This window comes from Sander vitreus, chromosome 5 (assembly GCF_031162955.1).
Source record: "Sander vitreus isolate 19-12246 chromosome 5, sanVit1, whole genome shotgun sequence".
Classification (NCBI taxonomy): Eukaryota; Metazoa; Chordata; class Actinopteri; order Perciformes; family Percidae; genus Sander; species Sander vitreus.
The window spans coordinates 29,539,236-29,565,956 of record NC_135859.1 but is presented as its reverse complement, the minus strand read 5'-3'; the positions used below and the strand labels follow the sequence as shown (position 1 = coordinate 29,565,956).

Below are 26,721 nucleotides of genomic sequence, written 5' to 3'. Positions count from 1 at the left end.
AACACTCAATCACTGCTGAGAATTCAGTTTAGCCGTGCACATATTTATTAATTTCCAAACTATTAAACGGACGCTGTCAACCTTTATCATCATGACTCATAATGTCATCCAAAAGATGATTAAGGAGACCGAGACAGCCATTATCCAAGCCAATATCCAGACGAGTGTGCAGACTTATCAGTATTTGATATGAATAATTAAAAACTGGATACAGTTACCCAAAAAAATATCATAGAGCAGCTGAACTTTGTACTAATGTATGAACTCAGGCGCTAAGTGTTGCTTATGTTTCTCAGTCTGCTCCTGCATGGGTACCGCTTATTTTAAAGCTGCATTGATCAATATATTTTACATTAACATTGAATCAAATGCCTATATGTAAAAGGATAAGCTGATAGAAGCAAACCCACAGGGAATTATCTGCCAACTATGTAGCTCTAATTAGCTTTTTAGCCTTTAGCTAATGTTTTTGGTTTCGCATTTATTAAACGCATTTCCAGCTGCCCCAGTCAGCTATTTGTAACAAACAAGCTTCGATAAAACCACTGTACTCCATCCACCCAGCACCAAATGACAAACTGACAACTTGCTGGTGAACGTAGTGGAGCATTTAGCAGCTAAAGATCCAGATATCATTTTCAGGAGTTGGTGGAGACCCAAAACAGAGCTTAAACAAGACTTCAAATGAATGTTGCTCCATGTCTGCTGCATGTGTAAACAGACAATTGTGATCCTTGTAAATAAAGTGCTAGAAGTTGGATTATGTGACTTGATGCAGTTTATCACTCTGCCCTAAGATTTATATCTGGTGATGGAGTTAGTACCCACCATTGTCTCCTTTATCAAAATTTAGGCTGGACTTCCTTGGCTCTGAGAAGGGAGCAACACTGCATTCTATTCATCTACAAAGCCTTGCTTAAAAAATTGCCTGTATTTTTAACATGCTTGCTGAACTTTAAATCGCATCACTAAGGTACTCGCATTAGTGATTCCTTGGTCCTAAATATTCCATTTGTTAGGACAGAATTAGGCACAACTGCATTTGAATATTATGCTCCATATAAATAGAATAACCTGCAGTTTCTAATGAAATTGAATAGCCTGATTTCATTTAATCACTTTAAATTCTTCTTCTTTATGAAGCCATCTATACTGAATGTACATGTTTACATTGAGTTGTTTGACATTCTGTAATTGTTTTACGTGTGTACTGTGTATTGCAACTGTTTACTGTATATTTATTGCTATGTTCCGTGATTTTTATATGTATTGTAATTTTATATGGCATGTAATCAGGGCATCGTTGGAAATGAGAGCTTGCTCTCAATTGGCCCTCCCTGAATAAATAAAGGTGATAATAATGCAGTGACTTGCAGAGCTAATTTGCATACTATTGTACGTACTGTAACTGGTGAGCTAACTGCTAACATGCTAGTCAGTTGGAAACATGCTAGTGCCAGTCACAACTGTCAAGTTTACGGTTAGTTAACAAGCTAGATAGCGCGGTCGCTAACACGACAATAAGTTCACACAGTTTATGCAGAAAATGTTTTTGGCCCATTGACTCTTGTCAGTTTGATGTCGGTCAGCGGTGCGAATATGACACAAAACATTGCAGCAATTTCAATCACAATATATTTTGCTGCAACAATATATGTTGCAGCAAAATATACACACACACAGTATATATATATATATATATATATATATATATATATATATATATATATATATATATATATATAATTATTTAATGTGTATACACTCACAGTTTATGAGTGTCTTTCAGGTATTTTTTACATTAATGTATTATTTTTCTCCAATTGACATTCATGAAGGCACCAAATATTGCTGCTGGGAGATTTGTGACACAACTGCAAAGCCTCCTAAAGCCTTTTTCATGTTTATAAATACAAACGGATCTGTTGAATGTCATGTGAAATGCTGCAGGGTGGCTTAAATGAAGGACAGGAAGGACTGGAGCTGCTGTACCTTTGAGATGAGCTCGTCGTGGTTGGCCAGGTGTGCCCGGCAGTGGATGCAGCTGTAGGTGCGGTGGCAGCTCGGCAAGTAAGCCTGGAAGGTCTTTGACTTGGTCATCTTCACCATGTCAATGGGGCAGGGCTCCTCGCTGGTGTCAGGACTGGCACTGGAAGAGTTGCAGCTCTGCTGAACTTGCTGACAGAAGAAACACTGGAAGATGCAAGCAAAAGCCGTCGTTGTTGTGGAGTGGGTGTGTGGCACGCTCCACACAGACACCACAGGAGAAAATCAAACCTGCAGGCCGAAAAGGAAAAAGAGGAGACGTGGTGAGACACAAGTCCCATACTTCCTATTTTTAGAGCTCACAATCTTGATTGCATTTCCAATATAAACACAGCTCATTTGCTCGAGCAATCATAATCTATTATGCGATTACAATCGCACGTTGTTGACGACCAATATGCGGTGATGTAACTTAACATTATGACAAGTCAAACAAACCCTTGTTAATGTAAAGCCACATAACATGTTTGACTTAATCACAAACAATTTCATTATTCATAGTTTATGTATAATTATACATAATTGTATCTATTGGAAGACATTTCTGACGTGCTATTATCATATTCATATACATTTATTATTGCATTAGCTATAACAAAAATATATCCTTGAACTGCAGATAACTGATTTTATCAGTCAAAAAATAAAGAGAAATATAGGAAATACTACATAGCGGTCAGTTTTTCAGATCATGTTTTTGACTTGTTTTGGTAAGAGTAAGCTATTAATTGACGCTGATGTACCAGAATAAATGTATATTATTTATTTTGGCAGTCACTTTTATCGACTATGATTAAGAGATTGTACTCAACAACAAAGTCAGATGTGGGCAAGAAACAGGTTGTAAAGGTTGTAAAGAAGCCAACTGTGAGCCCGACTGTCTAACCACATTGTTTGGAGTGTGAGAGCATCTGAAATAGTGGTAACAACCCCCATTTCTGGAAAACTGTGTGCACACATCTACAGTTAGTTCAGTAAGTCAGTCTAACTGATGATTGCAACAGACAGTTTGAGTTATAACTTCAGAGTTTGCCTTCATATTCCTTTACAAATAAGTTTGGCTAACCTCGAAGTTTGTTTACAATCTGTCGGATCATCTGACTGCTCGTGTTTGTTTCTTCTCTGCTGGACTTTTTTTTATTGACCTCGTTCCCAGATCTCTGCAGTGGTGGAAGAAGTATTCAAAGTTTTTACTTAAGTAGTCATACTACAGTGAAAAAATACAAATATTATAACATAAAATTCCTGCATTCAAATTATAACTTAAGTAAAAGTACAAAAGTATTAGCATCAACATATACTTAAAAGGTACCAAAAGTGAACGTACTCACTATGCAGAATGGCCCATTTCAGAATAATAATAACTGATGCATTAATGTGTTCATCACTTTAATGTTGCAGCTGCTAAAAGTGGGGCTAATTTTAATTACTTTATATACTGCTGTGTAGTTTAATCTCATCATCATTTATTAGTGGATTTATATTTTGTATTAATAATATGAATCTGCAAAAAACAACTACAGCAGTCAATTAAACATAGTGAAGCAAAAAGTACAATATTTCCCAATTTAGTGGAGCAGAAATGCTCGAGTAAAGTACCTCAAAATTGTACTTAAGTACAGTACTTAAGTACAGGAAAACACAGCTGGGTCTCAGCAATTATTTTGGTGAGTACAATGATCATAAAACTATTCATTATCATTGTTATCATAACCAATAAAAAAAAAAAACTCCTAAAATATAATTCAACTTGTAATAAACTGGAAATATGGATAAAAGTTCCAAAATAAATCCAGCTCACATAGGAGGATACTGATACAAAAACAAACAAACAGAAGCTTAAGGTTTTCATTGGCTGAGGTGAATTCAGAAAGCCTGCAGGGGATTCAGCTCTACACACAGAAATGCATACCATGTCAGTTCATCTGCAGGACAGACTAGAATAGCCGATGAGACAATGCAGCCAAGACACAATGAATGAGGAACTCAGGTTAACAAAAACATCTCTGCAGGTGTGGAACGCCAACATATCCACCAGAATGCAGACAGATCTGTTCCATTTACTTTACGATACTGCTTTCTGGACTTTGGTGAGGCAAGAATTGGATTCCAGCTGATCAAATATGGAATTAATGCTTACACAGACATAAAAAATATGCATATTTAATTTTTTTTCAAAAACCCTATTTAATTTGGAGACTCCAACAGTAGATTGTTTCCTCAAAAGAGGTCAAGACATGCCTTACTAATATAACAAATACAAGTTTTAAGTTTAACAGAGGTCAAACAGGTTTGTTCATAGAATACTCATCTTACTTCTCTTTTTCTATAGTTTCTTACTGTCATATTGTATCTTGTTTTGTTTTTTTTTATATTTTTTGTCTGTTGCAGTCTTTTTCAAAAGGCACCGTGGAAATAAAGTTGAATTTAATTTGATCCAATGTGATTTTTAAACACATTCAGCTCCAATCACAGTTCACCTGCCCTGCAGACAGTGATGCAAAGTAAGTATTGCACTTAAAATACAATTTTATTGAACATGTTTTAAAAGGTTTGAGTTGTTTTATTATTACATTTTTATTTCCTCTATGCATTAGTCTCAAATTAGTCATCTGTTAACGCATGATAAAAAGTGATACATAATGGTGCATTAATAGATTTTCTGGTCACTTGGGGGCAGCAGAACAAGGTTTAGGGCCTTACAGTTTTTTCTTGCGTTTCGCAAAAGAGCTACTTACGTTAGCGCTTACAGCATACCTGCCAACATTTGGTTTTCAAAATCCAGGAGATTTGTGCAGGGGCATGGCGGCGTGGGGGTGGGGGGTGGGGGAAGGGGTGCCAACTGGGTTATAGGTTGCCAGATTGAGGTGGCAAACGGGTTGTAAATTGTATATGGTGTGTGGATTGTGTGACTAAGATTCGTTTGATACAAGATCTGGCAACTGGTCAACCTTAGACAAACATATTGGGCCGATTATTTATAAAGGAGTTTGGGCCATGCAAATTACGGGAGTTTCCCAGGAGAAATAACAAACTGGGAGGGGTCCGGGAGATAGGGCTAAGAAAACACGAGAAACCTGGGGAAAATGGAAGTGTTGGCAGGTATGGCTTACAGTGGTGGCCCCCTCTAGGGGTGTTTTTCAGTTAGCTACACACACCTGGCAGTTAGTGGGTGTCATTTTTTAGTAACAACTTATATCTACGTAAGAACTAGTATGTGTGTGGTGCAACCTGTTTTCATTTAGTCGTACATACATTAGTATTAGTATTTTTACTTAAATTAAGGATGTGAGTACTTGAATGATTATACACAGACAGCGCCAGCAGTTTGTGGTTGACTGAAATGTGACTGGGCGGTGCCATTTATCTGATCAACCACACTGTCTTTCACTTTTTCAAAGTATATTGGAAAACACACTGAAGTAAACCATAACCTGGTAAAGACCAACCAGACACTGGTGACAGTATTGAGTGTAAAAAAAAATAGAGAGATCTACTTGTATGGGAGTGTTGAGGGTATTGTTCATACTGTATTTAAAAAACTGTATGATTCTCAACAAAACTACACTTTCTTCTGCCAGCCATATTTTTTTATACCTGATACTTCTTTTGAAAGAGTATTTGTAATTTATAACAAAGGACAGACATTGTTAAACATAATCCAAGTGTTGAAATTAGGAAAAAACTGTCTATTGTCCAACTCTTTGTGTTAAAAATACATTGTCTACTGCAGCCCACAGGCCCAACAGTCACTCTAAACATCCAAACACCAACACAGCATTAGTAAAAACACAATGACAACGTGCTTCAGCAGCTCCAGAAGTTTCCAGTTGAACTCAATGTGCTGCAACAGGAAGAGCAGCAGCGCCGAGACAGAAGCCAGCAGCCAGACAAGAAAACAAAGGAACTTCCGCAACTCAACACGAAGCAGGCGTGATCTGATGTGAAGCATGGCTGCTTTGCAAACACACTTATAAACACACACACATTTACACAACTGGGAAGGTAACATTACAAAAAAAACATAATTACATACATACTGTATAATCTGCACAGGTGCCTAAGGCATAATCCCTGCATGAATAGGACAAAATCCCCTTTCTGAATTAGCCCAGTTTAACCCTGGCTGCATGTGAATGGAGAAAGGTAAACAAACACACACACACACACACACACACACACACACACACACACACACAGTTATTTGCATTTAGACACACACCTTCCTTTTTTCTTCAAAAATGCCAATAAGGACATGTAAACGTCCATGGAGCTGTTTCTTTGTTTGTTTTGGTCCCTTGTAAAGCCAAGTTGTTCACTTCAGGGCATTTGACAGCACATGGTCTTATTTGTGTTCCCTTTTTATGGTCTTACTTTAGCATTTTCTGTATATTTATTTAACTATAACAGCTGGGAAATACTTAAAAATATGTCTCGAATCCTACAAAATAATTTCCTGACACTAGAATTCATGTCTCTTTTGTTTCAGCCTTCCTCGTCACATGGTGATAGCTCAAATTTGGATTTAAACGACTTTTTTTGAAGGATGAACAAAAGAAAATTAGTAAAAAAAATAAAAATAAAAAAAAGGAGATACAGTAATACAGCAGGAACAGTTCCTATTCAAACTGAGCAAAGTGAAAACAAAGAGGCAGCACAGTGTGCGTCTCTGGTAACCACTAACAGGAAGAAGTGTCCAGACAAAAGACTCGCTCCACTCGCCACTGAATCTAACCCGAGAAAATAACACATTTAACACAACATGCGTTTTTACCATCATTTGTATATTCTTAATAAGTTAATCTTGACATGACAGGCTTTTGCAACTCGCCCCCCTCCTCTCCTAAAATGTGTTTATCCCCAACAAAGAGCAACGACGACAGCTAAGTGCAACAGTGTCGCTGTGTCTGGCTGTTTGTTTTTTTTTTTCCCCGAGCATGATGCAGTCTGTGAATCCAGCACGACAGGTTTTCGGAGGTAAACATTGCCCTGCTGCTGTACTCACCACCTGGATCAGATCTGAGCAAAACGCAGCATTGTTGGAAATATGCTTGCTGAAGAAAGACAGAGATGTTTTTCAATTTGTTGTTTTTTAAAGTTAAATAAATGATTGTCGTCGTCCCAGGCTCTGGTCCATGTGTGATGCTGCCAGATGGGAACTTATTGTTGTGTCCTTTGGGTGCTGACGGATCTCATTTTTTCCCCAACACGGGCTTTTGTTGTGTCTTTTGTGTCCGTAATGGACTGGCATGGTTACTTTGGTACGGAAACGTCACCACGTGGGAGGGAGATGGAGCTGTGATTGACAGCCAAGGCTGGCCAACGGGTGGCTGCGCTGCCTTCAGGCTCCCATGGGAAAGATGGATATCAGGTTGAGAGTAGCATCAGGTGAAAATGAAATGTTTTGTTTCTTTACTTTATAGCGGTCCATTAATTTCATGTTTTATTTGGAGTTACTTTATAAGTCAACTGTTTTTACGTTTCTAATTTTTTTGCAATTTTTCTATTCTATTTCTATCTCTCATCTCCACTTGCGCACACGTGTATAGATATACGTATAGAAGTATATGTATTGCAACTGTATATATTGTTTTAATTTAATTCTATTCTAATCTAAATATTTGTAAATATGTTCTGTGTGTGTAGCGTGAATGAGCTACAGCTTACATTTCATTCTACAACCCTGTGTTGTAAAACAACAAATAAATGAACTTTAAAGTTGAATTGTGATTATTTGTGTCAATACACTTTGTAGTTACTATTTATGTATGGTGTATATAGTATTAATGTAGTACCTTTTTGTTTTTGACAATTTGTCTTCTAGTTTCTAAGGTTACTACACATCTGTTTTTCTACTTACTTTTGCTGCTGTGACACTTCTGTTTCCACGCATAGGATCAATAAACTTCACATCATCTTAAATTTAAAAAATTTTTTTTTTTTTTGCTCAGTTTGGACCTTGTAAAACACCTTAGTAGTGCTGCTTTTGTATGCTTTCTAGAAATTAAATATCATCTGCGTCTTTTCGTCAAATGTGTTATAATTCAGGCTTCAGGTTGTGGACTTTGGCAACTCAAACCCAACTTCTCTAAAGAAGTTGTAAGTGGAGGCCAAGATATTTTGGATGTTCAAAACACATTTAGTTGTTGCCTGTACCATTTCTTCTGCTGTAAAACATTAACTCAGATGCAGCACATATAACGTGTCTGTGTAAAGTGTGACAACGTTGACAGTTATTTATCACTAACAACAAATTAAAATCACATATTTTAGTTTCAGAAAAACAAAGCTCTGAAAGTTATTGTTCTGTTATTGTGAAAGTGCTTATTTCCCATGTGGCGTGAACGCGCCACACAGAGGAGGAGGGAGCGAGCAGATACCCGGATGTGTAAATAAATACAACATGAGAATATGAATCGGACTCCTCTTCTTTCTCTGATATGAAAAATAATATTTTTTGTTTGTCATGTTCGGTTTTCCACCTGCAGCTCTCTGTATTAGTTACAGACAGTCACTTTTGGTTTCTGCACGTTTTTGGCACATTTTCCACTCAAATTACCAATTGCATGATAAATATTTGTATATTAATCCGTCTGTGTAGCCTAATGAAGTAGCACTACGGGTTAAAATCCTTTAAAGAAAAGAGATCATGACATGTATAGGCTGTCAAAAACAACAAAACATACAATTTGATATTATCCCTACACCATGTGGCAGAAGAAACACCAGAAAGTCATAACTGACCACCATAGAAACAATTTAGCAATATGATATGACGATTATTCCTTAAAAACAGCCACAGCTATCTGAGCCAAACCAAGCTTGCCCCTATTAGTTCATGTTAGAAACAGATCAATACATTCCTCAAGTATTTATTTAGACTTTGACATGGACAAAGCGGAAATTCGTATTATATTTTGTAATTAAAAAACAAAGCAGCAGCCTGATCGCCCACGCCACCCCCTCCTCAGCCCCCCTTCTCCTGCTGCACTGTTTATGTGTCAGTACTGCATCATCCTGACATTGGACAGATCCAAATCTGACATATAATAGCATGAATGATGACATTAAATAAAAAAAGGGCTAAAATTAAACAGTAGTCTGGTTCCTACCTCCAAAACAAAAGCCTGCCTTCGTCCTATCCTTGCTGTCCTGACGTAGAGGACGCGCGTGTGCTTCAAGACTACAACAACAACAACTCACGGACTGTTTGTATTTCTTACTGTCTTTCATTAAAACCATAAACGTTGACATCGCAGCACGGGTCCACGTTATGTTGCAATACCCTCAAATGTGTTGCTTCCCCATATGGATGCATGTAAACACAACACTGCAGCTTCCCTCAGAGGTGCAGGCTGTGCGCGCGTGAGCGTTATGAAATCCGTCCTTTTCACTGTGTTGTTGTCGCCTGTTCACGTGGCATCATAAGCCCCCCCAAAACTGACCGACATCTGCAGCCACAAAGGCGCACATATGATGATAATGGTGGTGATGATAACGGAGATAGCGCACATGATCAGCTGAAAGGAGCTGGACGTCAGGGGTTTTGCTCTTGAATGTAACTCGAGGATCAAATTGCAAAACGTGTCTCATTAAAGATAGGAGACAAATTGTAACCTAATGATTAATATATAAACGGGTTATTATATGCCTACAGTTAGGCTATATAAATCCTACAGAACTGTCATCCTAGAGGAGCAGGGAATTAACAAATACTATTTATAATAATACTAAACAAATAGTATTATGCAAACATTAGATTGTTACCGGAATATTGCAGTACTTTTAATGCATTGCATAGTTTATTAGCTCTGCATGCATCGCAAAACACAAGAAGCCTAATCCTACGATACATTTAAGCTGTAAAATATGAATATAGACACATCGGTGCAACAGGAAACAAACATAAAATACCCAAAAGTATTATAAACTCACTACACGATATATACGCACACTTTAACCTAAGAGGATATTATAGTAGAAGAATACAGTTATTAAAGTGATTATTCTGACAAACACACGCGTGTCCTCCAGCAGGTCACTGGCGTTGCACTTACCCCAAAAACACTTCGCCTTTCCCTCCTCGGAAACCAAAACAACCCCGTGAGGAAATCTCTTTCTCTGCTGGAGCTGCAGGAGTCTGGGTATTAGTAAAAAGCATAAAAAGATAATGACACATTCACCGTCCCATAAATGTAGCAGCAGTCCGTCTAGGTCGGGCCGAGTGCCAATAAAAAGTCTAAAAAAAAACATCAATCTCCTCGGTGGATCTTCACTGCGTTCATAAACCAAATACTTTCTGCGTTAAAGCGTGAGATGTGCGGGATATCTCCGTAGGTCCAGTTTGAGTAGAATCCCAACCGTGAGGCGGGTCAGAGTGTGTCCATGTTGGAGCAGCTTGCAGCTCTTTGAAGGGTTTTAACCTTTAGCTCTCCGACATCAGCGGCAGGCCGAGCTGTCCCGTCTACGGCCTTATTTATAGCCTATGAAATCCTGATTACCTCCGTGATGCGCAGCGCGCTCTGACTAATGCACAAACACATTCACAACACTGGACCTGTTAAATAAGATTACATTCTCATTGGGATGAATTGTGCGAGCTGCTTTCGGTCTAAAACAACTGTAAAAAGTGCAGAAAAAGCGGTGTTTTATTACATCCAGGGGTGCTGCCTTTCAGTGCCGCAGGAAATAAGAGTTAAGCGCACAAAAACAACAACGTAGCCTAGCCTAGAACATGTCTGAATAACTCCAACATTATTATCATCCCAAAGGAAATTTGGTTAACAGCCAGCCATTTAACACATACATCACATGAATACACGGTTGACAAGGCACATTAATATATAGGCCCAACCAATGAGTTTAAAAACATTTACCATTTTATTAAAAACGACAAGTAAAAATAAGGTACAACTTACTTTGTTTGTGAAGCTTTTAACTACATCTGGTTGTCTTCTTCAGTGGATGGAGGTGCTCAGTTGTCATAGAGATGGTTTAGTCGTGGTCACGAAACATTCAACAGAGACCAAAACAGCTAACGTAGCCTACACAGTTGAAGGTATAGCCTATTACTTTCATATTTTCAGTTGATCAAATATGCAGGGTTAGTTGTGTTTTAAGCTTTAAAGTGAGTTTGTAAACTTTAAACAAAGGCTACTTGGTCACGACGTGATTTACGTGGATATTTAATTGTGGACGCCATGTCATCAGCTGCTAATTAAGTAAATAATCACCACTTTTTATGTTTTTGCTTTCACTATTCAGCTTTTACTTGTCATGTAGCTTTTATGGCCTCCAAAAAGTTTTAAACTGAGTCAGTTCGATGCCGTATAGCTGCTACTTCCGGACAAAACAACCGAAAGCTCATCTTCATCTTTAAACTCTCTTAAATTCGATATTTTGAGAGGTCCGTAAAGGCAAAAGTAGCCTAGCTACACAGCCTGTTCTACAAATAGCGTCCAATCTGCCAGAAGAAGAATCTGCGTCTGACCAATCCGCTGTGAGGGTGGGCGGGGCTACACACTCACAGCCAATCAACCCAAGGTAAGACGCTGAAAAGCGCGCTCGCGTGGCTGAGGGTTGTTTTTGGCTGTGCGTGCCACCGACACAGACGCGTGCCAAAAACAATACCCACAGCGCGCATGCGTGGCCGCATTGCAAGCACGTGGTTAAGAAGAGCAAGTAAACAAACCCCGCTCCAATATCAATACAGTTGATTGACGTTTAATATTGATGTTTACTGTAGTTTTAATATATATGCTTGTGTGAGGGTTAAAATGTTATAAATTATAACCTTTAAAATCATTTTCCAAGTTTAAGTAAATTTGACTTAAAAACTCGTTTTGTTTCCTTTGTATCCACTTTCATCGCATTTCTTTTTTATACAGCATTTGTAATGCAAATAACTTTAAATATGTATTGTTTGTCGATTTAGCAGGTTAATGAATGTAGATTTATCATCTTTAAAAAAGAAAAACGAGGATCCATCGACATGATTGAATTCACAATTATTTATTTTTTAATCAAATGAAATCAATTGAATTTTGAACTTTCTTAGGGCTTGTAGGCTACAAAAACTGAATATTAATTTGTGAATCACACTGCTGACTGGACAAATGACATACTGCAGTAAATGTTATTAGCCAATACGACAGCGCCCCCTTAAGGACACTGTGGCCTGAAGTATCTATTCCACAGTATGACTGAGATAATAATTCTGTGTGTTGATCAGGACTTGTCCCTTATTTTTTGGATGGACATCATTGCGTGTATTCAAGACTCCTCTTGATGGTTTTATTTAAAACCTCTCCTGTGGTGTTAAGTTACTAAGTGCATTTACCGTACCCGAGTACGGTACTTAAATACAATTTTGAGACACTTGTATTTTACTTTAGTATTTTTCATTTTCTGCTACTTTATACTTCTACTCCACTACATTTTAGAGGCACATATTGTACATTTTACTCCACTACTATTTATTGTATAACTTTAGTTACTTTGCAGGTTCTGTTTAATAATACAACATATAATAAACAAAAAAATAAGATGTATTATTATAGATTGAGATAAACTTTATTGATCCCCAGGGGGGTCTTTAATCAGAGAATACAATTGCAAAATGAAAAGTGGCAGACATTTACTTGATGTGTTCGGAGTCATACACACAACATTTTCATTAAGAATGTTCACTTTTCTCATTAAACATAATTAAATTGTATACTTTGTTGCTCCAAGAAATATTTATTTTGTAACTCTGTAATAATAGACGCTGACAGCAGTTAGAGTATGTTGTCTATTGCCAGTTGAAATCTTACAAAGAGACTTCACAGAGATGTTAATGAAGGTACAGTGTTTTTAATGAACGTCTACTTAAATGTCATGGCAAAAAGAAAAAAAATAAGAAAACCAAACATAAAAAAAACCCCTCAAAAAAAACAGGTTTTTCAAAGTGGCAGTCAGTCTTTAATAATAGCAAATAAATGCTTCGTTCAAGGCAAATCCTTCACACAACAGCAAAATAAAAGTGATCGATCAAATCCAACGATGTCTATGGCAGGTCAAACAGCAAGCTTTAAAATACAACCAAGGGTCTTATTTTATTCTCGCTTTCAGAAATGTTAACTACACAATTGAAGGTTTATAGTGATCAAAACACACAGAGTGAAGTAGTTCCACTGGAGACAACTCAAACAAGATTAGTGTCTGATAGAAACATAACATTCATTTTACAATAAAAATATCTGCACAAAAACATCCCCCCCAAGGGTAACGCAAAAAATATAAATGTTTGCTTTTTTCATCTTTTCAATACAGTCACAAATCACACAGCTGTGGCAACAAATCTCTTTAAAATTTACATAACTGAAAGATAAGGATACCCACCCGCGACCCCTCCCTCCCTCCCTCAGACTTGATTGTGTTCATTTTTAAGAGCGTATACTGCGATTACAAACGGATTCCCGACTGAACACAAGCTGCACATCAAATCTTGGATATCAAGACTATCGAAAAAGGCACAGACAGACAGGTTGCACAAAGAACTCAGCAGAAGCTTTTTTTAATACAACTAATCCCAGTAAGGTTTCCAGTGCCCTTAATGTTCTTACCACCCCCCCTCACCTCCCCCGAAAAGACTATCTACAGGCAAGTCAAGTCCCGGCAGGCACCTCGGATTACAAGTCCCATCCCAACTACTGTAGAAGCAAGTGCATTTAATAATCGTGTGACAGACTGGTGTGTACAGCTATTGTGATGAACACTGGGACAGACGAGTCTTTACCTCACCATCAGGTGAAATTTGAGAGTGCAAAAACGGTCAATTCTGCAATGGAGTTTGGTCATTTTTCAAATGTCATCGGATGAGTTAAATCAAATCATCGGAACCAACAAAACAAGTTTTTTTTGTGGGTCTGAACAAAATTTTTGTTTTAAAAAAAAATATTTTCTGGTAACACTATTTTTACGGATCGGTTATTTCTTATAATTTCTTCAAGGTTTCCTGTAGGGAACTGTGTAAGTTCACACCATTTATATGTAAAATAGACAGTATGAGTTTGACAGTTATTTTACTTAAATGTGTTCAGAGGAATTGCCTTGAAAGGACATCATTCCTTGCCTTAAAGGCAAAAAAGACTCAGCTTTCTCAGCAGCAGCAGCAGCAGCCGCCATCTTGCTGTGATAATTACAGATCAATCTGAAGTCTTACTTCTTAACGTCTGAAAATCTTGTTTTTGCTGACCTCCAGCGCTTTAACTTCTAATCTGGCTGAAGTGATATAGAAGTGTACCCCAGGCTGTGACATCACTGTTGGGTGTGGTCAGAGTTGCAACACACTGACCGATTATGGCTTGAGTACATTTCAGCAGAGCGTTAGCCTCCTCTCTTAGCTCCTACTCAGTTTCAGTCTAACATTATTCTGCCAGAACAAGAGAGAACCAAAGAACCACAGTGGTTCTTTGGCTCTGTCCACTGTCATTTCATTCTACCAGAGCAGCTCTGTCCTCAAGAGAAAAAAAACACCTCAAACTTGCTTTTTGCTATGTATGAAAATGTATAATAAAAATCAGAAGTTGAGATTTACTCATCTTCTGTTAGAAACCTAAAAAATATCATGAGTTTGCGGCTTGCCCAATATTTTTTTCACAGGCCACAGACATAGTTGTCATCGGAAAGAATGAAAAATCACCTGAAGCAGCGCAATAGTTCTAAAATTGTCTATTAAATCTCCGATTTCTTACTTTTAAGTGCCAGCAGAGAAAGATTCTTGAAGAATCTTTTCAGGTAGATTTTGACTTTAATCTACTGCGAGATGCTTTAGTGTCATGAATAATACTTGTTTCATTCATAAGGTCACTAACATCACCAAATGAGCATTTCTTCACTTCTTCATTTGAAGCTGCAGTACTGTAAACTAACAAAGGCTAGGTGTTACCATGAAAGTGAATATCTGAAGCCCACTTGGTAAACAAAATGAAATGACAGCCATCACTGGACGCTGCAGTGCTACTCAAATGAAATGACACGTTATGTTGACGAAGCCTCGGTGCTTCAGGCTTGTCCTCCCCCCCAAAGTTTCCACATATATCATATTTAAAGTCTTAATTCATTTCTTGAAATAAAATCTTCAAATTCAACAGGTCTTTAAAGCCTCCGAGCACACGCGCAGCTGATTTCAGTTTATCTGGCTGATTAGACCTCTGCTTAAGTTGAAGCGGGACAGAGCTTAGATGGGAACTTATTAGGTCACAAATCTTTTCTACCAATAAGAATGGTAACGCTGTCATTTGTCCCGCCCTAACTGGTGAACAACAAAGCTAACAAGAGACTCTGGAAGATGTCGATCAATCCGTCTATACGCGCCCGCGCAGTCCTGGGAAGAGGTCTACTCAGCCAGGTTCACACCTGTGTGGGTGTTCAGGGCCTTTAAATCAGCAGTGACTGACATGAACTGAAAATATGGTCTTGATTTCTGCTGCTGCTTTTTTTTGTTTTTGGTACCGACACTGCCAACTGTTTTCATTGTGAAAATGTGCAATTTAAAGCAAAGAAATGTTACAACGGACGAAATGAAAAACCTGATCCGTTACGTTTATGCCACATTTTCAACTTTATCATGCCTGGATCCCATTTTTCAGGTTGAGGAAACCACGTGTTTTGTGGTGTCTGTGTGATTGGTATAAATACAGATATATGGTTATTCTCCTATTTGCAACCACGACGACACGCATGCGAGACTGAAATCTGTAAAAAGGAAATGACATAAAAACAGACAAAGAAAATGCTGACGCAAAAGAAGGAAACGGGACAAAAGCACCGTGTGATCGGGAAGTGTGATGTACCACAAAAAAAGGTAGAAGAGAAAGAGCCTGGGCGCTCTCCTGGTGGATCCGCCCGGCTCGTGTGGCACTTAACATCGTCGTCTTTGTATACAGAGCTTATAACAGTCATGCAAAGGGCACAGTATCATTCTAACAAGGCGAGAGAGAGACTGAAGAAGAAGAATACAAAAGAAAAAACACCAAACAGGAAGTAAAAGGAGGCACGACAACATTTCCTCCAGACGAAAACAAATTGTGTGTGATAACTGAATTCCTATCCTGACGCAGTTTTCTCCCATATGAAATATTTCACACCGTACATACAGACTTGTGTGAAATAAACAGACTTTTCCTTTAGGTTGCTCATGGCTAAGGCAGAAATTGATGGTGAAATCTTTCAATGCACTTGTAATTTGGTGCATTTATACACAACCTGACATTTTACTGAAGCCGATGAGAAATGAAAACAGGCATTTTTTTGTGGTTGATAAAAAAAAAAGGTTATAAATTCATCTGATTCACCTTCTATCATCACTCTAGCCATTAACATAGCTTAAGACTCTTTGGGCTATAATTTATATTTATATGTATGTACTTGCATTTGGGCCTTGTGTGTGTGTGTGTGTGTGTGTGTGTGTGTTTGTTAAGGAATAAAATAGGCATTTGTTAAAATATAGATCCTCAACACAAAGTGATGGCTTTTGGCCCTTTTTTGTGTGCCTGCAGCTGATTATGTGATTTCATTGCATAAATCAGTTCTTTTAATTCAGTTTTTCTTTTTTCAAAGCGATAAAGAGAGAGAAAAAAAAAGAAAGATAGAGATCAAGGTAACCCTTCTAACAGTGCGACAAAGGTTAGAAAATTCAGAAGACCCCCCTTTTTTTAATGATGGATGATTCTTAGTAATCTACTGTTGCTTGTTTGTGCAATGTAGGCAGAGTTATAACCACGACAGTTGCACCAAAAAAATACAACAGCTAGTCTATCACAGTCATTCAACTGGACATGAAAAGGTCTTGAATAGGAATAGCCATAGCCGAATGCCTTTGAGACACACAAACAAATTGTTTATCTTGGCTTAAAACACAAATTCACCCCCAAACTGTAAGCTGTGATGTTGAACCCCCCCTCAGAGAGAGAGAGAGAGAGAGAGAGAGAGAGAGAGAGAGAGAGAGAGAGAAATAGAAAGGGAGACAAGAGAATGGTTGATTGATTGATTGATTCCTGACGCCATTCCTGAGCAAATTGGACTTGACGAGTGAGACCCAAGGAATCCAGGTGATGTGGACAACAGGATAGTAAAAAAAAAAAAAAAAAAAAAAAAAAATATATCACAGCAACAGTGTGGAGGCGAGAAGGAGCAGTGGCAACGCAGAAGCCCGTCCACAGAAACATCTAGAGGGAGAAAAAACAGTGACTGTGTGATGAGCTGTCACATTGGTTTTTCCTCATTATTTAAAGTAATAATTAATTGCACATTGACATGAATATATGGATTTCACGGGGATTTCACTTATAACAAATCGGGTTAGGTTCCCATAGTCAAGATGCATTTTTGATCTAATTCCAATTGGGGGAAAAAAACAAAACTGATTCAATAACTGAACTCGCATAAAATGAAGTTAATGAAAAATGTCACATTTTCTGCATGGGATTTTCTCCACTACCTTTGACTGAATATTAAGCACTCATTATTCATCTGGCACATATATATATGTACTTATCTTGTATTTCTTTGTTTCTATCTTATTTCTTTTTAAATGGTTGCCATCATGACTTTGGGGAATCCAAAATAACCCTTTAAAATATTAAAGTCACAATAACACAAACAAACAATCGAGGCAGCAGTAGATCAGCAACTCCCGTATTCTGCGAGGCAAAATTACTGCATTTAAAAAAAAAATGAAGGCTTCAGTTCCGCATTGGAAAAAGGCCGTCTGAGGGCAAGGTAAAGCAGTAAAAATATTCTAAATATAACGTGCACTTAACAGATACAGATTTGTTTTAGGTGGTCCTTTTTTTAGGGGATACGTTTTGAAAATGTGCTGCTGCCCCAGTCAACTGTAATAATACATTGCTTAGCTTCCATGCCGGTACTCGACCGCCGTCTACTGTAGCTAATACACAGACTGTGGATAAGAACCTCATATAGCTACACTTCAGAAAATCTGAACCATCCCTTTAAGAGTTTTACATTTGTGGATTATTTAAAATAAGAAAAAAAGATTAAAAAAGTGCGACGCCTACAGATACGCTTAACTTCACCCCCCACTAGTGTAAGCCGCACTGTTTGAGTGTCAGTTGACCACCACCAGACGACGAGTGCAGTGCAGAAACACCTTTTAAAAATGACCAATTAACACTTAAAAAGTTCAGTTACAAATGCTTATGTAAGAACTTCCCATTAATGTATTAAAGCATTCACAAATACTATATTTAAGCAATACATTTCCTAATGAGAAATGTATTATGTCAGCACATTGGTTACAATGTTACTACACCCACAAACTGTTAATGATAAATTCAAAGATACATTAACAGAAGTTACAGATACTGAATATTATTATTAAGATATGAATTTTCTTTTTTTTTTTTTTAAAGACTTTTTGGGGCTTTTCCGCCTTTATTTGACAGGACAGCTAGGTGAGAGAGAAAGGGGGAAGACATGCATGAATTCGTCACAGGTCAGATTGGAACCCAGGACCTCTGCGTCGAGGCATAAACCTCGACACCCACTGAGCCAACCCCGCCATTTTAAAGCTGCAAAAACAAACTGCTGTCTGTGCAGAGAGCAGCTTTGTGCTCCTCTAATTTAGGAGATGTCACACTCCTGTTCCTTTTCAGTTGACTCATGTTGTGAATTAAAATGCTCCAGAGAGGAAACGCAGTAATTACAAACACTGACACAATAGGAATGATAGGCTGTTAAATGTAGCACTGATAGTTATTATCACAACAAGAGGCCTGTCAGGGAGCAGCTGGCGGTGAGCAGAGATCAGGGAGGGGGGGGGAAGAAACCACATCGCAGGAGTGTCGTTAGTGTGGGAAATATAATTAGGGCTGTCCCTAACGATTATTTTTGTCATTGATTAAGCTAACGATAATTTTTTCGATTAGTCGACTAATCTAACGGTTAATTTGCATATTATTCTATTTTGTGAACTGACCTTTGGAGAATCAGTATTTTTACTTCGGTACTTGACATAAAACTTACAATGGCTATGACATGGATTTATTTCATCACTGGACTAATGTGCAGTTAAGATAATCACTGGCAAATGTATTTTTGCATCAGTGTGGGGCAAGGAAAATAATTGAAACTAGGCTCCAGCCTACGTAAGTGGCCTGAAGTTTATACTTGTGCACTTGTGGGTGCGTCGATCTCTTTAACAGCGGGGCCGGCATGTGTGTGCGCATGGGGAGTGTGTGGTAGAGCGAGCGGCGGCGATTAGCTTCGGAGCGAGTAGCGACTCTAGAGTCATAGTGAGAGAAACAAAGTGTCTCCCCTGTGCTTTCTGGCCACTGTGGGAAATCCGCAGCAGGAAAAGTTAACCCTCTCCTTCACTTCATGTTATTTATGGAGATTGGGAACCAGGAAATGTGTTGGGGGGGGGGAATACAACGCTACCCAGCCACGGCCGAGCGACATGCGTCGCTGCGCCGTGCAGTTGCATTTTTCGAGAGGCGCACGTCAGGCTACAAGCCTAGGGTCCGTGTCTCCACTTACCTACGTACGTAGCCACGGCGTAGATTTAACGCAGAAGCATAAATCACGCTTAGATGACCGTTGCCAATGTTTTTTAGCTACAGTTTCTTCAGACGAATCCATGCTTACGGGCGCTGCTATCTTCCTCTATTCCGACGCATCGACGCACGTTATTCAATCAACGTATTTTTGTAATCGGTGACGTTGATTACATCGGTGAACCATCCCAGCTATATATATATATATATATATATATATATATATATATATATATATATATATATATATATATATATATATATATATATATATATATATTCCAATATTGATTGTTAAATGTCTATTTTTTTTATTCAAAAGGCAGCACAAAAACTCTGGACTCTGAAGTTGCTGCTGTTGCATTTTTGCACATCTTTCTACTCTACCACAACACATCATATAAAATTTTTTTGCTGCTTGTGACATTCTTGTGTTTTTGTCTTGTGATATTGTTGCCGTTTATTGTTTTAGTGTTAGGAAAAATGTCCCTATTTGTCGAGCACTTTTTTTTTTTTTTTACTCGTGGTAGGTATGTCTCGTCTTATCTGTTGTGCATTTTTTCTTCTTCACCGTGGGATGGTGAGAAACGAACTTTCGATTCCTCTGCATGTCTAGTAAATGTGAAGAAATTGACAATAACGCTGACTTGACATTTTGTCTTTACATTTACCATGAAAAATGTTTAGAAGTATTAGGTTTTCTCCCCATAATCACATTCTTGTCAGAGTGAAAAAATTCACATTAAGACTAACGTGTTTGAGCTCTTCACTTAAACACAGACTAAAGTATTTCATAAAGGATTTGCATACAAACTAGCAACTCCCTTAAACAGGACAGCCCAATGCACTTATTGTAAACTGTAACACATTACATATTTTAAACGAGAACTACTTAGCCATAAAGAAACAAGTCTGGGTGTCGTTTGAACATTTTTGATGCCATTGTCGATAGGATACCAGATTTTTAGTGCCAATACCAAAACAATAGTTTTTAAGATACCTTATTCTGCGATATATAAAACACGTTTGAAATAGAATGCCATAGTTGTTAAAAGGAAGCATATAGTTACATTAATGTTTGGATATGTGGATATTACTCTCACAGTGCCTCGAATAAAAAAATATTTAAATACAAGCGCAAATGAATGTAGGACTGTTTTAAGTTTTGCTTTGGATGCAAAATGACAGAATTAAAATCAGGATTATACTGGTGGTGTAGCTTAAAGTGCCCGTTCAGACAGAAGGTTTTCATAGTGAGTGTATCTTGGTGAAGAACCTCTAATTCATACTTTACAAAGGCTAAATTTAAATCTATATTATCGTGCAGAGTGAAAGGTCTTTGAGTGGCGAGTTGTTAAATTGAACAACTGTCGTAAAAGGTCTAGGAGTTAGCATTACGGGGAGGTCATATAGTTGCAGCTAATGGTAATGTTCTTTACCTGTAGGTCTGATCCCTGGTCCTGAGATTATTTCTGAGATTATGTTCAGGCTATACACTTGAATGCGAGTAATGTGGATTTACCTGTGTGAGATGTTAGGACCTTAAGCCGGACTGGAAACGTGCAGTTTCTTCAAAGATGAGCTCCTTCAGTGTCTCTTTGGGTAAATCATCCAGCTCCATGTCAAACTTGAATGGGGCCTCGGCAACAGGCTACACAGGGAGACGGAGAGGTCATATTGACGTAAATGTACAGTGGAGACTTCTGGTGTTGATCCCATTGAGCAACTTATAACAGAGCAGCCAATTGTAGTGCACCGTGTTTAAAATATGCTCACCATCATTCAGTTATGTAGATATAATTTGCTGATTTTAAATTTAAGGCATGGAGAAACATAACAAATGCCTAACAACTCAAAGCATGACATCTTGATTAGTAAAAGATTACGTATCCTCATTCCAAACAGGCCTATATAGCACACGCTGACCATCTCACCTCATCCGTGGGGTCGTAATACTGCTCCAGGTAAGGGTGTGCCAGGGCCTCCTCCACCTCAATCCTCTTGTGAGGATTAAAGGTCAACATCTTGTCCAACAGGTCCAAAGCTGCAGCACGAGGAGAACATTTGAATTGGACATATGTAAAACTCACTTTTTCAGTGCTTGTGCACATACATGTGGGTATCTGGAGTGTCTACCAAACCCACAAACTGTGAAATAAGACAACCCAGTCAGTTTTGTGTGAGCTGATTAGATGAGAAAACACAAGATTCAACAAGCCATTCAGATTTGGCTCCCCTTCCTATGTCACATGCAGGCTCATTAGAATATTTAGAATAGCCATATAAATCAGCCACCATATAATCAGAGCAGACTGGGCCTTTTTCGGAGGGCGGCTTAAAGGTCCAGTGTGTAACGTGCTTAGTTGTTCATTATCAAAATCTGTGTTACCCGTTCACAAACTTGTCCTTTTTCATGAATATTTACCGCCACCATCAATTCCAAGTATTCCTTTTGGCTTGAAATTTTACATTCACATGAACTGGGGTAGACGCTCCATATTCATGCGCCATCTTGAAATACGTTAGCCAGTAAGGGACATACAGGATATACTGCTCCGCCTTTTGCGTTTTTGCTGTCACATGATAAACTCACAGGTGCTGCTAATCCTGCTAATGGGTATCATCGCTTCCCGGCCCCGGCAAGTTTGAAGAAGGAAACATGGAGGACTGCACGTATTCAAAATCCAAATTTCAGGAACAGGAGTGTTCTTCTTCGCCCAGAAAAAAAGATATTGAAAAGAGCAAGAGACCGGCTTTTTGAAGCGTGAAGGCTACCGTAGCTGTAATACGTACTTTGAACTGCGTGGTGCGAGTGAGTTGATTGCGATATATGAACGCTATTCCCACACATTGGACCTTTAAAGAGACAGGTGCTAAAACGGAGCACTTCAGGCCAAGGGTGAATACAGGTATATTCAGACAAACAGTATGGAAAAAAAACAACATTAAAACTTAGAACTATGTTCTAGTTGAAAACCAAAATACAAGTATTAACCTGAAAATGAGCATGGTATGTCTCCTTTAACATGATTCTGAAACAACAATGAGCTTGCCTGCCCACTAGAGGGCACCATCACACCCTACATGCTGTCTGGATTATTTCCAGGTAGAAAACTATGACTCATTTTTGATTTTACACATTATCTGAGGCACTACGGTTAAAAAATTCAGAGCTGACAAACAATCAATTTGGTTGGTTGCATCCGATCTACTCCTCTATCTTCCCACCCCGAACATTTGCCACTTGTTTTGCCTGTGGTAGTGGCAAGTGTTTTGTCCCTTTGCCTATGCCCTCCATAAAAAGGATATTCTTTCCAGGAATTCTCTCAGGAAATTGTTTAGAGGCAGTAACTCTTACTTGTCTGCAGTACAACCTCTCAAAGCTACATTATATTCCAGACATTACATGATCAGTGGGAAACAGTAAGTCAATAAAGAGTTTGTCCTGGCTCTGACCTTTGGGATCAGCGTTGGGGAAGAGGCGGTTCCACGGCACTTTGCAGCGCAAAGGCAGCGACAAAAGATAGTTCCTGGCCTTAATGTTGATGATGCAGTTGAGATCCTCCTGAGAGGGAGAACCCAGGATCCCTAAAAGGACAAAGAGAATAATTACTTTCTGATTCGGTTTAAAAACAGTTTGCAGAACTCTAAATGAACACACCGTCTAGTAATTTACACAGCCCCTGCTTAAAGTTTTCAGTAAGTAGTCTAAAGGCACAACAAAATGACAGATGAGAGAAACAATATGTGGTCTAGCACCAAGACAAAAAGTATCTATATAAATGAATATTAACAGCTACAGTATCCATGAACTGGCACCAGGAAGCTGTTGCTACTGATGGAGAGTGTGATACTGACAGAGAGTGTGAAAGTTTAGTTCATGTGTAAACTTTTATGCAGACTCAACCGACACCGCATTTTGTAACATATTCACATGTCTCACATATGCTACGACCATTATGATATACTGTACCTACTGTAAATATAAATAATTAAGAGAGAGATGCAAAAGAATTTTTTATGTTTAACTACATAAACACAATTATTTCAGAGGTAAATATCAACTTCCACTCCAGCAAACATGGTTCACACTCTGTGATTCTGAATATGACTACTATCAAGAAAAGAATCAGTATACTGTTCATACAATAAATTCTTTTACTTTTATTGACTGGAATAAACTCCACTAAAACTTTCTGAAACCATCTTCTTCTTTTCAACGTAACCTTATCTACTTGAAAACACAAGTTTATGCAAATGGTGGCAGGTTTGATAAACTGATCATTTATGTTGGAGTCTTTGTTAACAAACACAAATGATACTGGATTGACGTAAATTTCCTACTAAGAAATGTGTTCCCCCTTATCCTTTAAACAACAACAATACTACATCGCCACATCAATCCTAAAACTGCACATAGAGAGGTTTATTACCCAAAATGTGGTTAAGCTGATCCAAGTAGTGCTTCCCAGGAAAGATTGGCCTGTTGGACAACATCTCGGCCAGGATGCAACCCACTGACCAGATGTCTATGGACTTGGTATAGCCCTGAGATTTAAGGGGCACAAAGTTACAGTCATGACTACAGTATCTTCAAAGTTAATATGATATCAACTGGTGGATTATGCCATACATATCATTAACATAGCATGAATGAAAACAGTTATTTCTTGTTGGGCCCAGTAAGAATAAAAGGCCTTAATCATTAGTACCTCATTCGTCTATCTGCAGGATTCAGAAAGCTAAATACAAGATTTAAAAACACAGCTAATTTAAGGTTAAAAAAAACAAAACAAATACAGTAAGAAACACATGCACATGCATCAGCACAGTCAGTATGCTTTGTCAACATATTTAACTTTACAAAATAAAATGCATGAATGAGATTTTGACCAAAAACAAAACAAAAAAAAAACATTCACAACACACTCCTAATTTTACGGCAGGTGAGCACACTCACCTTGGAGTTGAGCATGATCTCAGGTGCTCTGTACCAACGGGTGGCTACATACTCTGTAAGGAAACCAGTGTGATCATGGTCAGGATCAGCCACACGAGCCAAACCAAAATCACAGATCTGCAGAAAGATGAGTGACAAGACAATGAGAGACTGTAACTTTAGAGGACACAAGATCAAAATAAGCTGGACGTCATTTCATTGACCAGTTAAAACCATCAACAGGTTGAAAAAAAAAAAAGTTCAGACTGTTCATAAACATGGTTTGCCTGGCTGTTTTGTACTCGTCGGGGGGAGACACATTGTGCTAATACTGATCTTTATTTAGGCATCAGTTTTCTGTTGAAACTCATTGACCAATCTTGAATGTAGAACAAAATATGGATTATCAAGGACTAAAAATAAGCCTTTAAAATCAGTCCAACAGAATTTCTCTTTGAGACACTACCTTGAGATCACAGGTGGTGTTAAGCAGAAGGTTGGAGGGCTTCAGGTCGCGATGCAGGACGTTGGCAGAGTGGATGTACTTGAGCCCTCGTAAGATCTGGTAGAGGAAGTAGCAGATGTGGTCGTTGCTCAGGTGTTGAGTCTTCAGGAGCTTGTACAGGTCTGTCTCCATGAGATCCTGGACAATATATCTGCACAGCGCCACGTTAAAGAACTTCTACTTTATTATCATGAAAAACACACTCCTTGTGTTTTTATGCGCATAAATAATATAAAAGCCATTTTTAAATTGTCCATGCAAGTGCAACATTACTTGTCACAAAGAAGTCATTTTAAATGTTTGAAATATATTAGCATAAAAGCACTAGTGTAAGTGGAAATACAAATACTTACGTACCAACCTTAAAAATGCAAAACAAAGACTAATTATTGCCATTAAGGATTAACCTGAAGCCCATAAATTAAACTGCAGGCACATAAAATACATTAGAACATAAATAATCATAAGAGGTGTATGTAAAAGGATACACGTCCTTCATCTGGTCAATGGTTGGTGTGCGGATGATGTCGTTGATGCCGATGATGTTTTCATGTTTGAAGCGCAGCAGGATTTTGATCTCTCTCAGGGTGCGTTGGCAGTACGTCTGGTGCTCAAAAGGGCTTATCTTCTTAATGGCCACACGTATCTTGTTGTCCCGGTCATAGGCAGAGCTTAATTATTTAAAAAAAAAAAAAAAAACACACACACACACACACACACACACACACACACAAGCCAACAATTAGGCATCAGTGTTGAAGGAGCAAAATACTTAAAATGCCATAAAAAAGGCACAGCATTAAAAACAATTTTTTTTACCCCATTCAATTTTGTGTCTCCACATTTGGACCAGAAATAGTGATACTTAAGTTTTAACTTCCTGTTTGTATATTTCGTACAGACTCTTCTGTGCAACTGAAACCCATCTTACTGATACCCACAATCCTTGCTACAGAAAAGCATGGGATGGCACTGACATCTCTTCAATATGTGCCAAAAAAAACCCATTACTAAGCTTAATGACATTTTGGAGGTTTGCTGATTAGTACACACTGCAATAAGCACCTGGCCATGTCTTTGAAAAGACATTCAAACATTGAAATATCTTAAAATGATGCACTGACATAAAGGAACAGAAACATTTAATCATATCTTGCTGTGCAGGCCAGGTTTTATTGAACAGCAGAAGTCAGGCGCCAACCTGGGTGACAAATGCTGCTTCCTTCCTGTGGTTTGCCAGTGGAAAGCTTTTAATTTGAAGAAATGTTCGGTTTGCATAAGCAGTATCTTAACAAGACAAATACATTTCTGATACAGCGTGGAGCAGAAAACAATGAGGCTGCTGCAGTATCGGTTAGATAAAAGTAAGAACAGGAATGTAGGAGTGGAACAGAAATCCCAACCACAGAAAATCTCGGGCTACTGCGAGGTTGTACGAGTTCCGAGCTCGTAAATCCGAGGTCAGGGGGCGCGTTTATGACTTTGACCTCGTTAAAACCGAGTTGCGAGGTAAATAGAACGCGACATAAGCTCACCTCACTCTGGCTCCCCTGCACCTTTTATGACTATACTACGATGCAAAGTATGACGCAACTTTAAAAAAAAGGCATTGTTTAAATGCAGCCCTGACATTCAAAGATTGGATGATGAATATCACTTATTTGTGCAAA

General features: G+C 38.3%; 2 protein-coding genes across 5 annotated transcripts in view; both read right to left on the bottom strand.

Annotated features, from left to right (window-relative positions):
• Positions 1-10,656, bottom strand: part of LOC144518613 (protein yippee-like 1) — a 34,957-nt gene extending 24,301 nt beyond the window's left edge. The window contains exons 1-3 of one of the 4 annotated variants that reach the window (XM_078251415.1): positions 10,104-10,656; positions 3,113-3,206; positions 1,993-2,277 (exon numbers count right to left, since the gene is read on the bottom strand). In XM_078251415.1, coding sequence (XP_078107541.1) covers positions 1,993-2,109 — 117 coding nt within the window. In that variant the 5' untranslated portion in view covers positions 2,110-2,277; positions 3,113-3,206; positions 10,104-10,656. Of the gene's footprint in view, positions 1-1,992; positions 2,278-3,112; positions 3,207-7,051; positions 7,327-10,103 lie in introns of those variants that run through there. The other 3 variants (XM_078251413.1, XM_078251414.1, XM_078251416.1) reach the window with 3 other exon arrangements.
• A 4,953-nt stretch (positions 10,657-15,609) lies between these two features.
• The window catches only part of mapk1 (mitogen-activated protein kinase 1), a 27,220-nt gene continuing 16,108 nt past the window's right edge, over positions 15,610-26,721 (bottom strand). Inside the window, exons 2-9 of the mRNA XM_078251412.1 lie at positions 25,540-25,722; positions 25,013-25,202; positions 24,568-24,684; positions 24,041-24,155; positions 23,064-23,195; positions 21,542-21,651; positions 21,130-21,258; positions 15,610-17,258 (exon numbers count right to left, since the gene is read on the bottom strand). Coding sequence (XP_078107538.1) covers positions 21,142-21,258; positions 21,542-21,651; positions 23,064-23,195; positions 24,041-24,155; positions 24,568-24,684; positions 25,013-25,202; positions 25,540-25,722 — 964 coding nt within the window. The 3' untranslated portion in view covers positions 15,610-17,258; positions 21,130-21,141. The remainder of the gene's footprint in view (positions 17,259-21,129; positions 21,259-21,541; positions 21,652-23,063; positions 23,196-24,040; positions 24,156-24,567; positions 24,685-25,012; positions 25,203-25,539; positions 25,723-26,721) is intronic.